This window comes from Miscanthus floridulus, chromosome 5, assembly GCF_019320115.1.
Source record: "Miscanthus floridulus cultivar M001 chromosome 5, ASM1932011v1, whole genome shotgun sequence".
Classification (NCBI taxonomy): Eukaryota; Viridiplantae; Streptophyta; class Magnoliopsida; order Poales; family Poaceae; genus Miscanthus; species Miscanthus floridulus.
The window spans coordinates 140,416,081-140,433,146 of record NC_089584.1 but is presented as its reverse complement, the minus strand read 5'-3'; the positions used below and the strand labels follow the sequence as shown (position 1 = coordinate 140,433,146).

The 17,066-nt window shown below is 47.8% G+C and overlaps 1 protein-coding gene across 2 annotated transcripts; it reads right to left on the bottom strand.

The window, feature by feature from the left end:
- Positions 1-9,495: 9,495 nt before the first annotated feature.
- On the bottom strand, positions 9,496-15,817 carry LOC136450976 (protein WVD2-like 7). 2 transcript variants are annotated; one of them, XM_066451688.1, is made up of 11 exons: positions 15,486-15,817; positions 14,599-14,677; positions 13,350-13,473; positions 12,472-13,167; positions 11,705-12,196; positions 11,442-11,503; positions 11,251-11,346; positions 11,060-11,147; positions 10,419-10,508; positions 10,004-10,101; positions 9,496-9,877 (listed from the first exon to the last, which is right to left on the bottom strand). In XM_066451688.1, exons 3-11 carry the CDS (start codon positions 13,419-13,421, stop codon positions 9,853-9,855), a joined length of 1,719 nt encoding a protein of 572 aa, XP_066307785.1. In that variant the 5' UTR covers positions 13,422-13,473; positions 14,599-14,677; positions 15,486-15,817; the 3' UTR covers positions 9,496-9,852. The 2 variants fall into 2 exon arrangements, with proteins under 2 accessions (XP_066307785.1, XP_066307784.1); XM_066451687.1 differs by lacking the exon at positions 14,599-14,677.
- Positions 15,818-17,066: the final 1,249 nt, after the last annotated feature.

Here is a 17,066-nt window from a genome sequence, read left to right as displayed (position 1 = left end):
CCAGTTCGTGTGGGATGAAGAAAAAAAGATGTCGTCAAAAGAGGAAAGAAAAAGAACCAACGAAGACTATCTCTGGACTGAAGAGGCTCTCCGGAAGCTCCACGAGTCCTCGTCTCGTGGCTATCCAGGAGACAAGACATAGGACGCACTATCAGAGATGGTCTGGCCCACAAGATTAAGATGTGCACGACGTTGCTTGGCGTATACCGCAAACTATTGTATAGTACCAAATATGATATTTTCTTTGTAACTCTACCCCTCCAGAGTACATAAGGAGAAGCAGGGGTCCCCTACTTGATATCTCAATGCAATACATCAGAACATAGGATATAGGTACTACATCGTACTGACGGCCGAACCTGTCTAAATCTTGTGTCTTGGTGCTTGTATTACCATCTCGCTCCGGTCGCTCATCTCTACGACAAATCTACCATCATGGGATACCCCTCGGTGGGCTACCGAGCATCTTCTGTCGATAGTTGGCGCGTCAGGTAGGGGGTGTGCGCTTGATCCCATGGCGAGCCAAATGGACCTCAAATCAACAGCGCGTTCTCGTCAACAATCTCGTGGAGATCCATGTCAGTCCACGACGACGATTCATCGCTGGCTACACCAGCCCCCGCGATAGCAGATCCGATCTCGGAACCACCTCCAAGGTCGTCTTCACCAACAACTCACCGCCCGCCAGGTGCTCGCCGTCAACGCCAACCAGATGACGTCATACTCCGCCGACCAGACGTTCTGTCTAAAGCTAAGTCATGCTTTAATATTTTTCTAAATATTCTTCAATCTCCGTATATCGCCATGATGTTTCTCCGAACTGTTTTCTCCATGTTTGCTCTCCAAACGATTTTCGAACCCCCGAACAGTCGTGTTGATGCTCGGACGCCTCCAGAGATGGCCCTGTCTCCGGCTCCTCCCTACGCGTGCTACAGGCTCCGCGCTCTGCGTTATGGGTAGTCGGCAGCGGCTCCTTGGTCACGCCTATTCCTCCTACACGTGCACGGGCTCCGCGCTCGACGTTATGGACTATGGGCTAGCCAGGGCTGGAGACTCAGCTACACACTAACTGGTCGGCCGGTTTATATTAAATATAAATATATCTTCACATCAACTGATCGCCGAGCTACATATGCTATTTCATCGTCATTACTGATTTTTCTCTAGAGTTCATATATTTTTACATCATGTACTACCCGTTCTACATGTTTGTATTGCAGGATCATCGTCCAGGTAATCGGACCACCTGGTGCTCGGACTTCTCCACCGATCAACTGGTCGGACCGCTTGGTCCATGGAATCCGTTGCCGACCAGTTGATCGGACTATTCGCCGGTCGCTTCTACTCAATGCTCACTTCGCCGCCGACCAGTTGACCAGACTGTTCGTCGCTCGTGCTTCATCGCCAGCTACACCGGTTACTTCTCGGCGCTCGGATTCTTCATGCTCGAGGACTAAGTGGGCACACTTCACCGCATGGACGTCACCAGCTATGCCGGTGCTCGGACTTCACCAGCTATGCCGGGGACTCCTCGGTTCGCCAGCTTCGCTGGGAACTCCTCGGTCCTCGGACATCGCCAGCTACGTCGGAAACTCCTCGGTGCTCGGACATCGCCAGCTGCACCGGGAACTCCTCAGTGCTCGGACATCGCCCGCTTCACCGAGGACTCCTCGGTGCTCGGACATCGCTAGCTGCGCCGGGAACTCCTCGGTGCTCAGACATCGCCCGCTACACCGGGGACTCCTCGGTGCTCGAACATCGCTAGCTACGCCGGGGACTCCTCGGTGCTCGGACATCGCCAGCTACGCCGGGAATCCTCGCTGCTCAGACATCGCCGCCTACGCCGGGGACTCCTCGGCGCTCGGACATCGCCTTTGGTGGTCGGATCTTGCTACGTCTCATCGGTGTGCTATCAAGCTGCTCCATGCTGTGTCGAATCAGGGTGCTGATCTTGGGCAGCACATCTAGGGTCTTGATACGCGCATGTTGGATGACGTCAGCAAAGCTTTCAGACTTCTTTTTCTTTGACCCTGCTACAAGATTCATTCTTCATCTTTCAGCAGGCTCGGGGACTAAGTGGGCACACTTCACCTTACAGTGAATGTGCGTTTTTCTCATCTCGAGGCTACGCCCGAGGACTGGCTGCCTGCTTGGCTGGTCTTCTACTTTCTAACCCTGGCACCACGTGACTACGCCACCTACTGTCAGGCCCGGGCACTAGCTGTGGGGGTATGGCCCCTGGTATCCACAAAACAAGACATGGGGCCGCACCATCAGAGGTGTCCCGGCCCACAAGATCAAGGCGTGCACGGCGTTGCTCGACGTGCACCGCAAGCTATTGTATAGTACTAAATAGGATACTTTCCTGGTAACCCTACCCCTCCAGAGTATATAAGGAGAGGCAGGAGTCCCATACTCGACATCTCAATGCAATACATCAGAACACATGATGTGGGTATTACGTCATACTGACGGCCGAACCTGTCTAAATCTCATGTCTTGGTGCTTGTATTACCATCTCGCACACCTCTACGACAAATCTACTATCGTGGGATATCTCTCGGTGGACTGCCGAGCATCTTCTGTCGACACTGTCTATCTCACTGTCTTCAGAGTTCATCGCCGCTAAGCATGAATGGCAAGCGCAGTAGCAGCAGCACCGTGTGGGTCCTTGGACTGACATCTTTACAGTATAAGTGTATTTATGTAATTTATCATCTTGTATTACTTTCCGTGTCCAATCCTAGAATCATAACTTATTTTGGGACGTAGGCAATAATCTTTATTATTTTTCATCATTAGATTTTTTGTCTTTTTGCCATGTCCTAAGATACAGGGCACTCGACTTCTGAGCACACATACGCTACTTATCTCTGCAAACAACATTTATTACTAATTGTTAGATTCTTTCGTGTTTCGTTAGTAGACATTAGATCCTCTCACGTGAGCTAGGTATATGTACTACGGTACTAATACTTATGCAACCATCGTCACTTAGCTCCGCTGACTGCTGGACTCTTTCACATTCTATTATAGGAATATTAGAGCCTCTCACGCGAGCTGGGTATACGTATTAGTACTCTTGCAACCATCGTGCTACTTGCATATCTCTCATACAATGAGTGCCACTTTCCCGCTCACTCTCACACTCTTATCATAGGTGATGATGATAGCAGAGAACGTGCCTGAGGAGGCTTAAGGATAGGCAAGGCAACTGGGCGTGAGCGCGAGGCGGCTAGTCATGAGTGCTCAATGCGCAAGCGTTGTGTGACTATGTCGTCTCCATGCGACAGCAGGACAACAGTGAATCTGGAGCTTTTGCTTGCTTGTGATCAGGGGCCAAAGCGAAGCTAATGCGGTTACCATGTATGGCTGCATGGTGCTATGTGGGAGAGAAAAGTTACTAAGGGGAAAGTTTTTCAGACGCATGCATGGAAGGAAAGGGATAGGTTAGCATGCATGGCTGCTTGGATCTAATAATGGCATGTGGGGGGAAACATGGCCATTATAGTAAATTGGAGGCGGAAAAGCACCTTTTTGGAAAAAAAAAACGTGATGATTAAACTCCCTCTTCTTAATCTTTGTCCTGTTCGTTTAGCTGATTTATTGTAAGAGAAAAATATTGTTCGCTTGGCTGTTTATTGTAAGAGAAAAATATTGTTCGTTAGCTGAAAAGACACGGCTTAAGCCAAGCGAACAGGGCGCTTGACGTTGAGGGAGTTACGTCTTGTATACTAGATCGAATCAAGGGTATCAGCTTTCCTTTTACACTTTCATTACTGAATTCTATCACATCGCCAACTGTCATCATGACTACAACAAATGGTCACGGGATACGTGGAAGAGTTGGTCGGTCCAAGTACTATGAGTGGCGAACACATGAGCTAAGGGTCGTGAAAATAAGCTAGTGGCATAAAATGCTAGTATCATTTGCTTAAATCGACAAACCCTAGGAGGATCGAAGTAGTAGATAGGTAGAACCGCGAATGAAGGTAGAAAAGAAGCCTGTATAAGCACATCGTGGCATCAAGATGAAGCAACTTTGTCACACCTTAAATTGGTTCTATCCTTCACTGCTAGAGACAAAGCTATGAAGATGATAAAGTGGACATGATGTTCTCATTGATGAGTCTTGTTGATAGATCAAAGTGATATTGAAGCTATGAAAATTAAGTGGTAAGTGGCATGGTAGATACAACATCACGTCTAGCTAAACCGAAGGCTTTTCTTAAATGTAGTTATAAAGTAGTATAGATATGGTACATATAAAAAATCAAATCAAAGAACATGATTGAGAATCTGTATTTATTCACGCATAGAAGGTCGTTCTTGAAGAAAATAAAGAGTGATATAAGATATTTAAGTTCAAGTAACTTTCCATTAACTCAATTTATTACAAGCTAAATTAAATGCTACAATTATGCCAAAAATTCATTAAACTTGCAACAAACATATATTTATAGAATTGACATGGTACTAATTACTAAAATATTATATAAATTAAATATCGACTAACCAAAAATATTGTCTGTTCCCTAATTTTCTCTTTACATGGTTCATCGCTTCACTGTAGATTGTTCAACGGACGGTCAAATACTCCCACAGAGCCTTAGCTCTGTTCAGCGTCTGTCCAACACTTGAATTGTATGTAACTTGATGAACTTTACTGCCAAACTGTCTGATGGGTTCATTTGAAGTTCTGCCTGGTTACTGCCAGATGATCTGTCGAAAGCCCGTGTTCATTTTCTAGCTTTCCAAATCGTCTAGCATGTGCAAGTTTTGCACACTTCCTCGTTTTGACTCTATTTCTTTGTTGGTCTTCGGGTCCGTTGTTCTTTCTCTTGCATCCCTATGATTTATCAGAGTCTATCTAACATATCTCAACACATATGCTAGTTCTAGTGATTATGTTGTCACCATTATCACCAAAGTCTCAATAAAATCATGGCTATGGGCACATGATACTTACAATCTTCCACTTTTTGTGACGATGACAACACAATAAAAAAAAACAAGCACAAAATGCAATAGAATATTAACAATCGGAGTACATATGCACTAAGATTACCACAAACATGCTTAGATGTCTTAGCATACATCCTTACAACCTCACATTCTCATCCAAAACTCATCCAACTTGACACCACTTGTAGTATCAGCTTAATTAATACCACTTGTAACACTCATTTGTATGCTGCTCATGGGCTTAATTAATACCACTTTAACACCACTTGGAATACTTGCATACCACAAGGCCGACGATGGTGATCCCCCTATGTCCATGGGACTGATGGGACCACCATATTTTCAGCCCTCCCTCTAGATATAGTCCCCATCGATGCTTGATCTCCTTCGATGAGATGCATGTCGGACTGCTACTCCACGACATGTGCATGGGCTCATGTGGAGGTCAAAAACAGGCAGACAGCGTTGCAATATCATGGATCCAAGTCAAAGAGGAGGAAGAACTCATGAAGCGCTGCCAAACGTACGTGTCAAGGAGCAGACCGGAGTTAAGTTGGACCTGAAGCATGGGAAGCTAGTTTGAAAGCACTACCAAAGAGGTTCATAATACAATATGGCTCATAGCATTCTAAACTCTTCATATCCATACACACTAATGTTTGAAGAAGAGGAATCGCATCTTGATAGATTAGGATGTATCACAATAGACAAAAGGGAGAGAGAGAGAGAGTGAAGATTTGTGCACTGACATATATACAAGTCCATGCAAGTATCATATATGATCAATGCGAAAAAAACAAACATGCAAGTGTAAGAACACAACAAAAAGATTTGCATGAACCTAATTTTCGCCCAATGGCCTAAGTTCAAATTGGGTAAAATAATGTACTTGCCAGGATGCTACATACTTTTTGAATTTGAGTAACGAAATCGCTATAGAAAGAATTGTAACAGCACAATACGCTTGGCAATGCGTTTAGGTAAAACAACATATATGTTATTTGTATACATTTCTTTGTTGATTATGTCTTGCACTGCACTTAACTACCGTAAGCCTGCCTGCGTGATAATGCACTGTGCACCCATTATTACGGGCATGTATTATTTAAACTTATTCGTATTTCAGCCCTGCAAGGCAGAGATCGTCGAGAAAACATTGCTCAATAAGATCTCGGGATGGACGACCCTGACCCCCCCGACCCGTCCCTCTCCTCCGTCCTCCTCGAGCCGCCAAAACCCAATCCGCCCAGATCCGCTCCTTCCCCAGCCGCTGCTCCCCATCAGCACCCAGATTCGTCACCACCATCGCCCGATCTATCCTTTGGTAGGTCACTCTCCACCCCTCTCCCAGGTTTTGGCAAGTTCGGAGCCTCCGATGCTCCTACCCGTTCTCCGCTCGGGTCACCAGCGCCTCCGTCCGAGCATGGCTCGCACGCGGCGGCAGCTGCGCCGGCGCCTGCTCCGGGTTTGGTGTCCACCGCCCTGCGCCAGCGCCCGCTCCGGGTCTGGCGCCCACCCTCTCCCAGCCTGCCCCAGGTCAGAAGGACGTCCAACTTTGCCGGGCGGTGCCCTCCTCATCGTCCCCACGCGCGGCTAGCGGCCTTTCCCCCTCGGCCCTTCCTTTCCACCCGGAACGCGGCTCGATGGGGAGGTCAAAGCTCCGTCGGTGGGCCGACGAGGATGAAGATCTACTCTCCGACATCTCGATCGGCGATTGCTCTCCTTCGTCGTACCTGGAGGCCGCTCGCCGGGCGCTAACTGCTACCCCAACTGCTCCGGCATGTCCGCTGGATGTTGCGGCACCAGACGCGATCGACGCTGCCGCCGCCGCTGTGGCCCCAACGGACGACGACGGTGGAGCGACGAGGGTACGCCGCCGTCGGATGCGGCGTAAGGCCCATAATCGATCGGGTGGCTGAGGAGCCCAGGCGACATCGGATCAGTCGGACCCAGCGACCCTGCGCGTGCCTGCGCACCAACGGCTGGGGACGCGTCGCCGCGTCTCAGCTCCAGACGCTGAGGGGTGGCAGCTGCAGTGCCGGGGTGTCGTACGTGAGGGGTGGCAGCGGCAGCTCCGGGGCCGGTGTCTCAATTGCCTGTCCTGGAAACACCGCGTGGCGACATGCCGCCTCCCATGCCGGTGCCTACGCTGCAATGGTTTGGGCCACCTGGCCCATGCCTGTAAGCGTCCGCGAACAGTTCCTGCTCCGGAGGTCGCCGGTGGGAGCCGACAACGTCGTCGCTTGGGCCCGCAGGCTGGTCGTCGACTGCAGCCACCTGCTCTCGTCGGTCCGGCGGAGTCGGGTGGGGCTGTGTTTGTGCCGTCTGCTGGTACGCCTGTTGGCCGAGGCCGTCGGCGCCGACGCGAGAGGCGCCGAAGACGGCCACAGGAAGGCACCAACGCCCCCTCCACCGACGCTACGGCCGACCTCGTCGTGCCGGCCAGCGGGACGTGCCTTCCTTGGGTTGACCCGTTGACACTGTTGGTTTGGCATCACGACGTGCTCCCTGTTCGCGACGCCACGGATGACCCGATGCTCGAGGAGTTTGTAGCCTCCATCGCCCCCAGCAGGTTCGACCCGTAGTTGGCCGTCTTGGAGGAGCCCTCGGGGGTGGGGGTCCCAGCTGGAGGGTCGCTCCTTCCGGCGTAGCTTTGTGCTGGCCCATCTCGCTCGGCCGCTTCTTCAGACGAGGAGCACTCGGACCATGCGAGGACGCCGTCCAGAGTTACTTCCCCGCCTATGGTCTTGTCGCCCATGGGCGCGGCGGCGGCTGTGGCGCCAGCTCCGGTGTCACCGAGTGACATCTCGCAGTATCTACGGTCGCAGCTTTCCTCTACCATCATGGAGCCGATCTTGGTCGAACCTCCACGTCTCCGTGTTCCTAGGAGGCGTCGTGCGGTTGAATGCACATCCTCACCGCCACGTCGTAGCGGGAGGCTTGCGGCCAAGAGCAGATGCAGAGCCTCCAACCCGACCGTGCAAGCCCAGAACGTGCTGATGGCAAAATGGGGACTCCACCAGCAGGATCAGGCGTCGCAGGCCGATGCGGAGGGCGATTTCGATAAGTACATGGCCGTTTTCGACGAGCCTCTCTCGGAGTCCAAGCGCGAGGCAATTAGGATGCTCTTCCCGGCTGGTTGCGCGATTGACGGCATCCAGCTGGTGGAGGGGGTTGAACTCGAGGTTTAGCCTACCTCTGGGTACCCGCTCTAGGTCGTCCAATCGTTGTTTATGGCCTAATTTACTAGCTCGCTGTAGCTTAGCCCGTTGTTGCTTTTAGTCCCTCTTGTGGTACTAGCCGGGCTTCGTCGTAGTTTTCTTTAGTTTTTTCGCTTCTGTTTTTCTTCTTTCTCCTCGCCTGGAAAACCTTTGGTTACCTAGTGTTGAGCCGTTTGTTGTTTGGTTCGGTGTTGTCTACTTTCTCTTAATGAAATACGTGCTACACGGCACGTTCGAGAAAAAAAAAATCTCGGTAACCAACTCGAAAAAGCAGACTCTGGCATAACAATTAACAAGTGGTGATCTCTGTACTAACTTCTACTGTGTTTTGGTTTGAAATTGTATAGTTGAAAGTTCTGTTTGGCTCTAGGCAGAAGTCCTTGGTCTAACAAACGTGCAGAATCGGACCACGACCAAGATCAGCATTCATCCGTTCAACCGGGCTGCGGCTGCAGGCTTCGAGCGGTCTGCCGCACGCACGGAGGCACGTCCGCACGTATATATCGCACGTCCCCTGGCCCTGGATCTCCGCTCCGCCGACGGAGGCAGCACTGGACGGAGGTGGGGGATCCGCCGGCAGTCAGGCAAGGGCACTAGTGTCGTCGTCGGTTCACGACCCTTTTCCCTCAAATCTTTCACAGCCTTGCGAGCCACGGTTAATCATGGGCGGGCGCAGGGCGCGCCAGCGGCTCACTTTGGCGAGAGAGGGGAGAAGCGCCGACGCGGCGAGGCGGGTATCATTGGATGCCTCCGCTCCGCTGTGCGGTGCTGTCCAGGGGAGACGACCGACCCCAACCTCGTACCGCCTGCACTGCACGCCGCACGCGGGATGCACATGGCCTGCGCTCAGATCCCGCCCGCATCTTTTCTGATCGGAAAGCGCTGCTCGTCGCTCCTCTCCGCCCCTGCCCTGACGCTCCCTGGTCGTGCCCTGTCGGCTCGGCTGTGCTGCCTGTACACGCGGGAGGCCTTCCCTGTTCCTGCCAAATGCCAAGCGTGAAGGGGACGGGGTCAACACCGTTCGGCTGTGCTGTCTGGTTCTGGGCTTCTGGCAGTTTGCGACACAGGAATGTCGTAGCCTCAGCCACCTGCCCACTGAGCATTTTGAGCTTCCAAACAGCCAGATCTCCCTGCCCACTGAACATCAACTGGGCCTGGCCCCTGGGTGCCTCCTTTCATTTCATCACACAGCGAAATTTCCATCCTTTTGGCAACTAAAATAACCGATGAAATCAGGGAAGCTCAGGTTCATCGAAGAATCAAAGCTGCCAATAACCCTTTCAAAAAAAAAACAGAAAAGAAAGAATGCCAATAACAAGCTGAAAAAGGAGGGCTTCCATTGCTAATGACATACATGTAGGTTCACAAATTTTGGGCTGAACTTACTTTAGCTAAACCGCAAATTTACTTCCAGGTATTTACACTGTTCTAAGTTCCTTGTGACGACGAAACTAGGCACCGGTGGATATGATACGCGCGACTACATACATACACTAGACTACACTTGGGACTAGCTGCTCTGCAAAGGAAGAGACGGGCCAATGGAGGTACTGAGATTTTTACAGATACTGAGATACACCATACAAAGGAATGCCGGTACTGACGTCACTCAGATCCATCATGTTCTGCAGGCCACTAGGCCGAACGCTTTCTGCTCTCCACTGCATCAGTGCCATTGTGGTGCTGAAGTCCTGCATAGGATGGATGAGATGGCCTCGGTAAGAATGCACGGATGTGAAAAGCGTGCATTTGATAAGTTTGCAGTGAGGCATAGTAAGACTAAGATGGCCTTTTGGTGTTCATGATGAGTAGCATACTTTGTCTTTCTTCCGCCAATCGATGAGGCACTGGCAGTTGGTTTGCTCATCGTTCGTGATGTCCAACGTGGTGGAGGTGGTGCGGGCGGTGCTGGTGGCTGCAAAAGTGAGTATGGCAAAAGGTCAAATCTGATGCAAAAACATCCTCACCAACAAATGAATATCTTAGAGTTCCATTCTTTTTAGATAAATGAAGCTTTATGTCGAGATGAAATATTGCTCCGGCATCTGTATCTTATAGATTGGAATTCCAAGTCATGATCAGAATACTGTGATGTCTATTGAAGTGCCTGAACCCTGACTTGGGGCTCTTGGTGGGTTTCAACTCTAACCTACCCTAACTTGCTTGGGACTGAAAGGCTATGTTGTTGTTGTTGTTGATGATGAGAATACTGTGATGTGTAGAAATTCATACATTTGGAGCCCTCGCCTTTAAGTATCCAGTCTGCAAAGGAGTTGTTCTCTTTGAAGTGGATGCTCGAGATTGCACTGTCGCCTGAACGCCCTACATAAAAGTTGCCAGCAGCTGTTAGTGAGTACGATTTTACTGTTGATGCGAGATTTTACACTACTTCCACTACCCCAGTTCAGCTATAACTGTTTCCAGAAAGATGGTTTGCTAAGATTTGGTGGCATGTGGTAACCTATGACATGATAAAGGATTCTTAGAACCTTTTGTACTGGAGCCCTAAACTATGCAAAACCCAGGCATCTAGCAACACTGTTGCACACATCAGTAGAGCCAAATGATCAGACTTATGTGTTTGCTATGGCCTATGGCTACTACAAACAAACATACAGTTGGACTGATAGGATTTATCAGCATCCGGCAGACAACAGAAATTAGCCCCTGGATTGAAATGTATTGTTTTTCTAAAGAATGGATCGAGATATAGTTCACTATATTACCAGATACTAGTTATTCAAAGTAATAGCGACTGCTATAACTACTTATGTGAACAGGGTAAACATTTAGTTGAAAGTTGAAACTGTAAATTTTGTGCGACACATGCATAAAAAAGAGGCAAGAATCATAACTAGATCATGAGCAATTACCTCTTTCTTTTTTGACCTAGAAATGGTTTCAACTGCTGGTTCTCCGGCAGTAGAACTGAAAATTTTCCTTGGAGGAAGGTTAACAGAACTACAAATCCAGAAGTTATGATCAGGAAATATGGCAAAGACAACTTTTACAATCATATTTTATAAGCATTATAAGATATTCCAACATTAATGCAGATTAGCACCTCGATTTCTGCTTGCCAGACACTTGCAAGTCCATTCTTTTTGACCTAGTAGAGTGGCTATCCAATACTGAAGGTCCCTTCAGTCTGTTGTTATTGCTGTTCAATGAAGCAGGTAAAGAAACAATGCAATCAAAATCCGACAAATAAAACTAGCACTTCCAAGAATCTGTCAATTGGTGTGTAGGAGTAACCTTTTTGTTTCCATCTTGCCACTTCTAGCAGCATTTGGAGTGACAGCCTTTTTCATATTGCCCTGCATGAACAAGTAAAATGTTAAGTTTTGCTGGAGTTGAGCTTTCACATGATAACCGAGCATGTGAGTAAGCATCAGTCCAAATGAAGATGCTATGAACTAGTGTTTGCCTCAAAGAAAGATGCTTCAAACTACAAATGCCACATTAGGTGATTCAGTTACTCTTATGCTGAAAAAGTCAGACAAAGATCTGGAGCATACCACTGTAGTTGTTTCACCCTTCGGATGAGCCACAGGTGCTCTTGCCTTACTAGGCGTCTTCACATCCATTCTCAGAACACTATCTCTAGTAATAGCACGCCTCTCTCCTGTAGAGGGTCGACGTACAGCGGAAATATCACTATGCTTTGCTGCATTCTCTCTTTTGACAGGGAGTCTTTCAGAAGTAGAAGGTCGACGTGGTGTGGTGACATTGGCTTGCTTCTGTGCACGATCTCGGGTGACTGGGCGTCTCTCAGCAGTGGAAGGTCGTCGTGGGGTGGAAACAACTGCAGGCAATTGTGAATTCTCCCTGGCAATGGCATGTCCCTCTCCAGTAGAGGGCCGTTGCGCACCTGCTGAGGAAGGTCTTCTGAAACCTGTAAGCTTCTTCCCTTCTGTAGGGCCAAACATCTTCTGGGCTGCTGCATTTGGCCTTTGCACCGGCTTAGCCTTCTGGTTCATACTTGTATTGGGCTTCACTGAACCAGGCCTCTGAAATTATTCATGTAAAATGTGTAATGAGTAACGACTTAATAAACAATTCATATTGGTGGGCATACAAGACAAAACATGCACTCATCTAGTTAGCTGAATACAAATTAGTGAGCAGAGAAACAGAAAAGTTGAGAGCGGAATCAAATAAACACCAATTCACTTGTACTGCTAGTATGTATGTCTACTCAGAAGGTTATAGTGTGTGGAAGTAGAAAGCAGCAAAATTTTATATATAAGATAAACAAATGCAGAAACAAAATTCATGGTATTACCTCACTAGCAAATGTGTAGTCCATAGCACTTTTTGGAAGGTTTTTGATGGATTTCGGTATTATCTTGGGACTGTGTCTAAGCCTGGAGTCTTTCTCAATAATTCTTCTAGGAGTCCTTGCAGCTTCATATGTTGTTCTAGTATCACCATGAACAGAACCGGCATTCTGCTTCCCTGCATCCATTTTACTGGTAGAACTGTAACCACGAACAGTTCCTCTAACATCATGGTCAGTTTGCTGCAGAACACCTGATGAAGAAAGATTAGATGAGGAAAGTTCTGTATCGAAGTTTTCGTTTCCTTGGTCATTATAGCACTGCAGTCCGTGCTCTGACATAGTTTCATGCAGAGCTTCTTCCACATAAACATCCACAGCAGCTCCAGATCCAGTGGGAGTTTCAAGATCAGCACCCTGCTCATCTTCTGCTGTCTGGCTAGAGTCACTACCATCACCACTGTATTCCAGAATAAGTTCAGTTTGCTGGTTTTGCTGCTGTGAAGCCTTTAGTTCCCTGATCTTCTTGTAATACTCTTCAAAATAAGCCTTTTTCTGAGCGACTAAACCATTGAATTTTCCAAATTCTTCATTGCGTCTGTCATTAGTAAATACAGACCACTTCTCCCACGATAGTGACTCTAACTCAAATCTTCCGAAGGAAATGGAACCATGATCAAGTGTCTGAGATACAGATACTCCCTAACAAAAGTAAAGAAATGCAACAGAAAAGAGTGGTGAGAATACTAGCAGTAATAGTTGCCGAGAACAAAATTGTGCTTATTCTCTCTCTCTCTCTCTCTTTTTCCCCAAATGAGCTAATTTCACATAGCATAAATAAATTGAACAAAGCTAATTGACTAAAATGTACCATAAAAACTTACTTGAGGACCATCCCGTTCAGTTGGTTCTCCTTGTGACCACGAAAAATAAGTTTGATTGACTTCCGTCGCCATTATGTACGGGGTGTCTAATTCATCATAATTGGGTGGACTCTGCTGGCAAACCCTGAAAACATTTGCCAGAACATTTAAAATCCAGGCATAACAGCATAGATGAAATTTGATCTAAAATGACAAAAACCAAAAAGGAAGTTCAAAGGCGTTGTTTGGTTTGGTGCGTCTTAAGATTTCAGAATGCATCAGTAAATCTACAAATAATAGCCAGGACAAAGGAACCAAGGTTCTCAAACTTTTGCACAACACCACACCTGAGACGTGGTAAAGAGCGCACGGTTCTAGAACACAAATACGAAAGAATTTTCAATCACTGGAAGGTGGAAGCTAATAGCATGATAAATTTCATCGAGTCAATTCTATTTGAAGCATCAAGCCCTCAATCTCAGCACCTATCCTTTCCTTTTGGGTCAAGGTTTCAGACACGAAATTCCAACTTTCCACGCTGCAGGTGGATCCCTAAGCACGAAACCAGTTGCAGGCATACAGCCGGGAACGACAGTCTTCTTCTCAACAACCCATTCACATGCCAACAACTCAAACGAGTTGCAATCCAAAGGAAAGGATAACATGTACAGCCAAGTAAAACACAAGACAGACTAAAGTGAAATGAACAAGAAAGAAAAGAAAACTCCTGTGGCCCAAAGAATCAGCTAGAGCACCGAAATCGAAAGTGTCTATTTTCTATCGCTGAAACTGAGGTTCTCGAAGTTAATAATTTATCACAGGACTGCATATGCAGAATCCAGCAACTTTCAGCCCTACCAGAACAAAACAGGAACACAATGAGCGATCTGTTTGGAGCAAGGGAAAAGAAGAAGAAACTTGGCTTCTGGCCTACACAAGCTGAAATCAGGACATGTTCTACCAAGCTCCGCTGCATCAGTGACAGTGAACGGAGCAGAAAAGGGAAGGGGTGAAAAAAAATATAGGAAAGAGAGGCCCAAAAAAAAGGTGAAACTGTCGGTAATCATCAGAAGCCGTCAGATCCGTTAAAAAATGCGATCAAAGCGGGAATTTAAACTTCACCACAGAAAAGAAAGGGAGAGGCAAGAAAAGAGAGGCCACCGAGCAGTTACAGACCCCCCCCCCCCCCCCCCCCAAAAAAAAACGAGACTGACAAAAGGGAAGCACTTTGAGACTTTTTACTGCGTGGCGTTATAAAAGATCACAGTACCTTTGCGCCTCTAAAAAAATTTAGCGGTCTTTCAGCGCTCCATGCCACTTTAGTCAGTTTAGACTCTAACACCGACAAACTGCAGAGGTAAAAAGACGAAAATACCTTTAAATTTAAATATGTTATTAATTTTTTTGAGCATCTTAACGACTTCAAATGAAAAAACTCAAAACTAGAAAATTGTAGATCTCGTCGGATCTATAATTTTCATATAAAATTTATTTTCATTTAATTCCGTAAAAAAAATAATGATTTTTCTAAGATATATTAATAATATCAAATCATATATTTTTTTTTTGCTTCGGCGCTCAAAAACAAAATTTATGTCAGACAGAAGCTGAATCGAAGGTCCAGCATCGACAGTGCATAATTCCAACTTCTTCTACGAAACAACGACAGTCAGGCGAACAAGTCGTGAAATCCGAAACTTCGCAGCGTCAGAACAAAGAGAAGACCCCGGCTGGAAATTTACCATCGTTTACGAGTAAACGAACAGCCTGCATACCCCCGGCGCAGAAGAAGTGGAGAAAATCGCGCGTCGCTGGTCCAAAACTTAAGGAAGTGTTTGGACGACGGGCATTTCGTGGCGAAATATAAGGCCTGTTCAAATTTGAACCGGATCTCCAAACTTTCCAACTGAGCACCTCGGATCAAAACGGAAGGATACCAAGAACTGCTCATCAAAGCACCAGACCCCGACACAACTGCTCCGCATTGCAGAATTCCGCACCAGCTACCAAACACGCCCGTTCCTCGTCACACGACCAGCCGCCAAATCCTCCAAGTCCAAGCAGCGCGCCGTTCCACGCCTCCACCCAGCGCGCCCTAGTAGTAGAACCAGAGAGGCAGAGACCAGAGAGAACGATAGGGGTGAAATCCTCCATTACCTGACACCGAGGCCGCCGCATGGGGGATCCCGTGAGCCGCTGCGCTGCCGCTCCCGGCCCTGACAAGGCCGCGGGAAGCGCACTCGCCCGCCGGTCGCTGTTCACCTCTGCCGCCGCCGCCGCGGCGCGGCCACTGGGGGGACGAAACGCAGAACGGAAGAAGGCAACAACGCAGGTAGGGAGGCAGGTGCGTGAGCCCGAGGCCAAGGCGGGGGCTCTTAAATTCTGGGCGTGATTAGCGCCTTCTAATGACCGCCGCGGCCGAGCAATTACCACGGCGATTCGTTGCGTGCGTGCTCGCGGGAGGGAAATGCTCCTGCCTTCACTAGCGAGAGTGGAGAGCGTGCTAATAACGCTCGCAGCGCGCGCGCACGCGTCTCTGAAGGTGGGACCCACGCCGGCGTGGGCGAGTGATTTCCGGATGGTTATGTGATGAGAACCAAGCCTTTGGTTAGTTTTACATTTGGTCTCATGGAAAAGGATAAATATTGTTAAATGATAGCCATATATAGAGGGCAGCACAGAAAGAATTTGACCTTTGTCTATAGCATGTTTGAAATGCGAAAACTTTGCAGGAATGCACTTAAATACTAGTATCCCTTCTGTTTTAAGTGTGTACCACCATTGGCTTTTGCTCAAATTTTTACCAACAACATTTTTTTTACTTAGTGATAAGGTGAAAATAGTACCGATAAATCTGTAAAAAAAGGACATGAAGTGTGGTTGTATTTGGTTAAGGTGTCAGGTACAATTGCTAACCCTCTATTTTTACTCCTGGCGAATGATGCCCAGCAAATTGACCAAGACATGCTAAAGGCTACCACTAGCATTTGGTTAGGGTGATACCGTGATAGTACTAATCCTGAGTCGAACAGTTCTGAGCTGTGCAAATGCAAGGACACGAGAGGCCAAGGTAGGTTGGTCGAGGATAAGACTAGAAAGGATGCACAGGGACACAGGCAGGCAGCAAGCATGGATCCCAATTATTGAATCTATCTTTAGGGGAGGAGAGACAATGACAAATAGAAAACTCTCTTTGAGAGGCTTCCTTCCTCAGCGTTTCCATTCCCTGCCATGCCACATTGCCATGCCCTACCTAAAGCCCCTAATTTTTTTCATCATCAGCTTGTCCATTTCTGCTGTGGGGGCACTTGCTGGCCCGGCCAGCAGTTCTCTTGTCCCTTTCCTTGCTTGCTTGGCCAGGGTAAATGGAAGGTGGTTATGCCCTGCATGCCCCATCATCATCTTCCTCCTCTTCAAATGCAAACATGGCAGACTTCAGGTGGGTCCCATGGTAGCTTGTTAACTTCACTGGCCCCTCAGACTCAGATTTTTAACGTCCAAGATAAGGCTGTATCATGCAGGTAATCCACTAGGGGATGCAGCGGCTGGAACGTTGGATCACCGAGGCCTCTTGGTATGGTAGATGCTAAAAGCTGGGTTTAACCTTGAATGAACCGTCAACCGTGCCTTATACATCTGGTTAATTGGATTGGACGACCACATATGCTAGTGTTAAAGCATTTGTATCTTACTTTTTCTGCATATTTTACTTTTCTTGGCTTTGTTAGAAATATGCTC

Excerpts from the sequence above, each read along its gene's own strand:
- LOC136450976 (XM_066451688.1), bottom strand. The coding sequence starts at position 13,421 with ATGGCGACGGAAGTCAATCAAACTTATTTTTCGTGGTCACAAGGAGAA. Across the intron at positions 13,168-13,349 it reads CTGAACGGGATGGTCCTCAA|GGAGTATCTGTATCTCAGAC; the intron begins GTAAGTTTTTAT and ends TACTTTTGTTAG. Across the intron at positions 9,878-10,003 it reads ATTGGCGGAAGAAAGACAAA|GACTTCAGCACCACAATGGC; the intron begins GTATGCTACTCA and ends CATCCTATGCAG.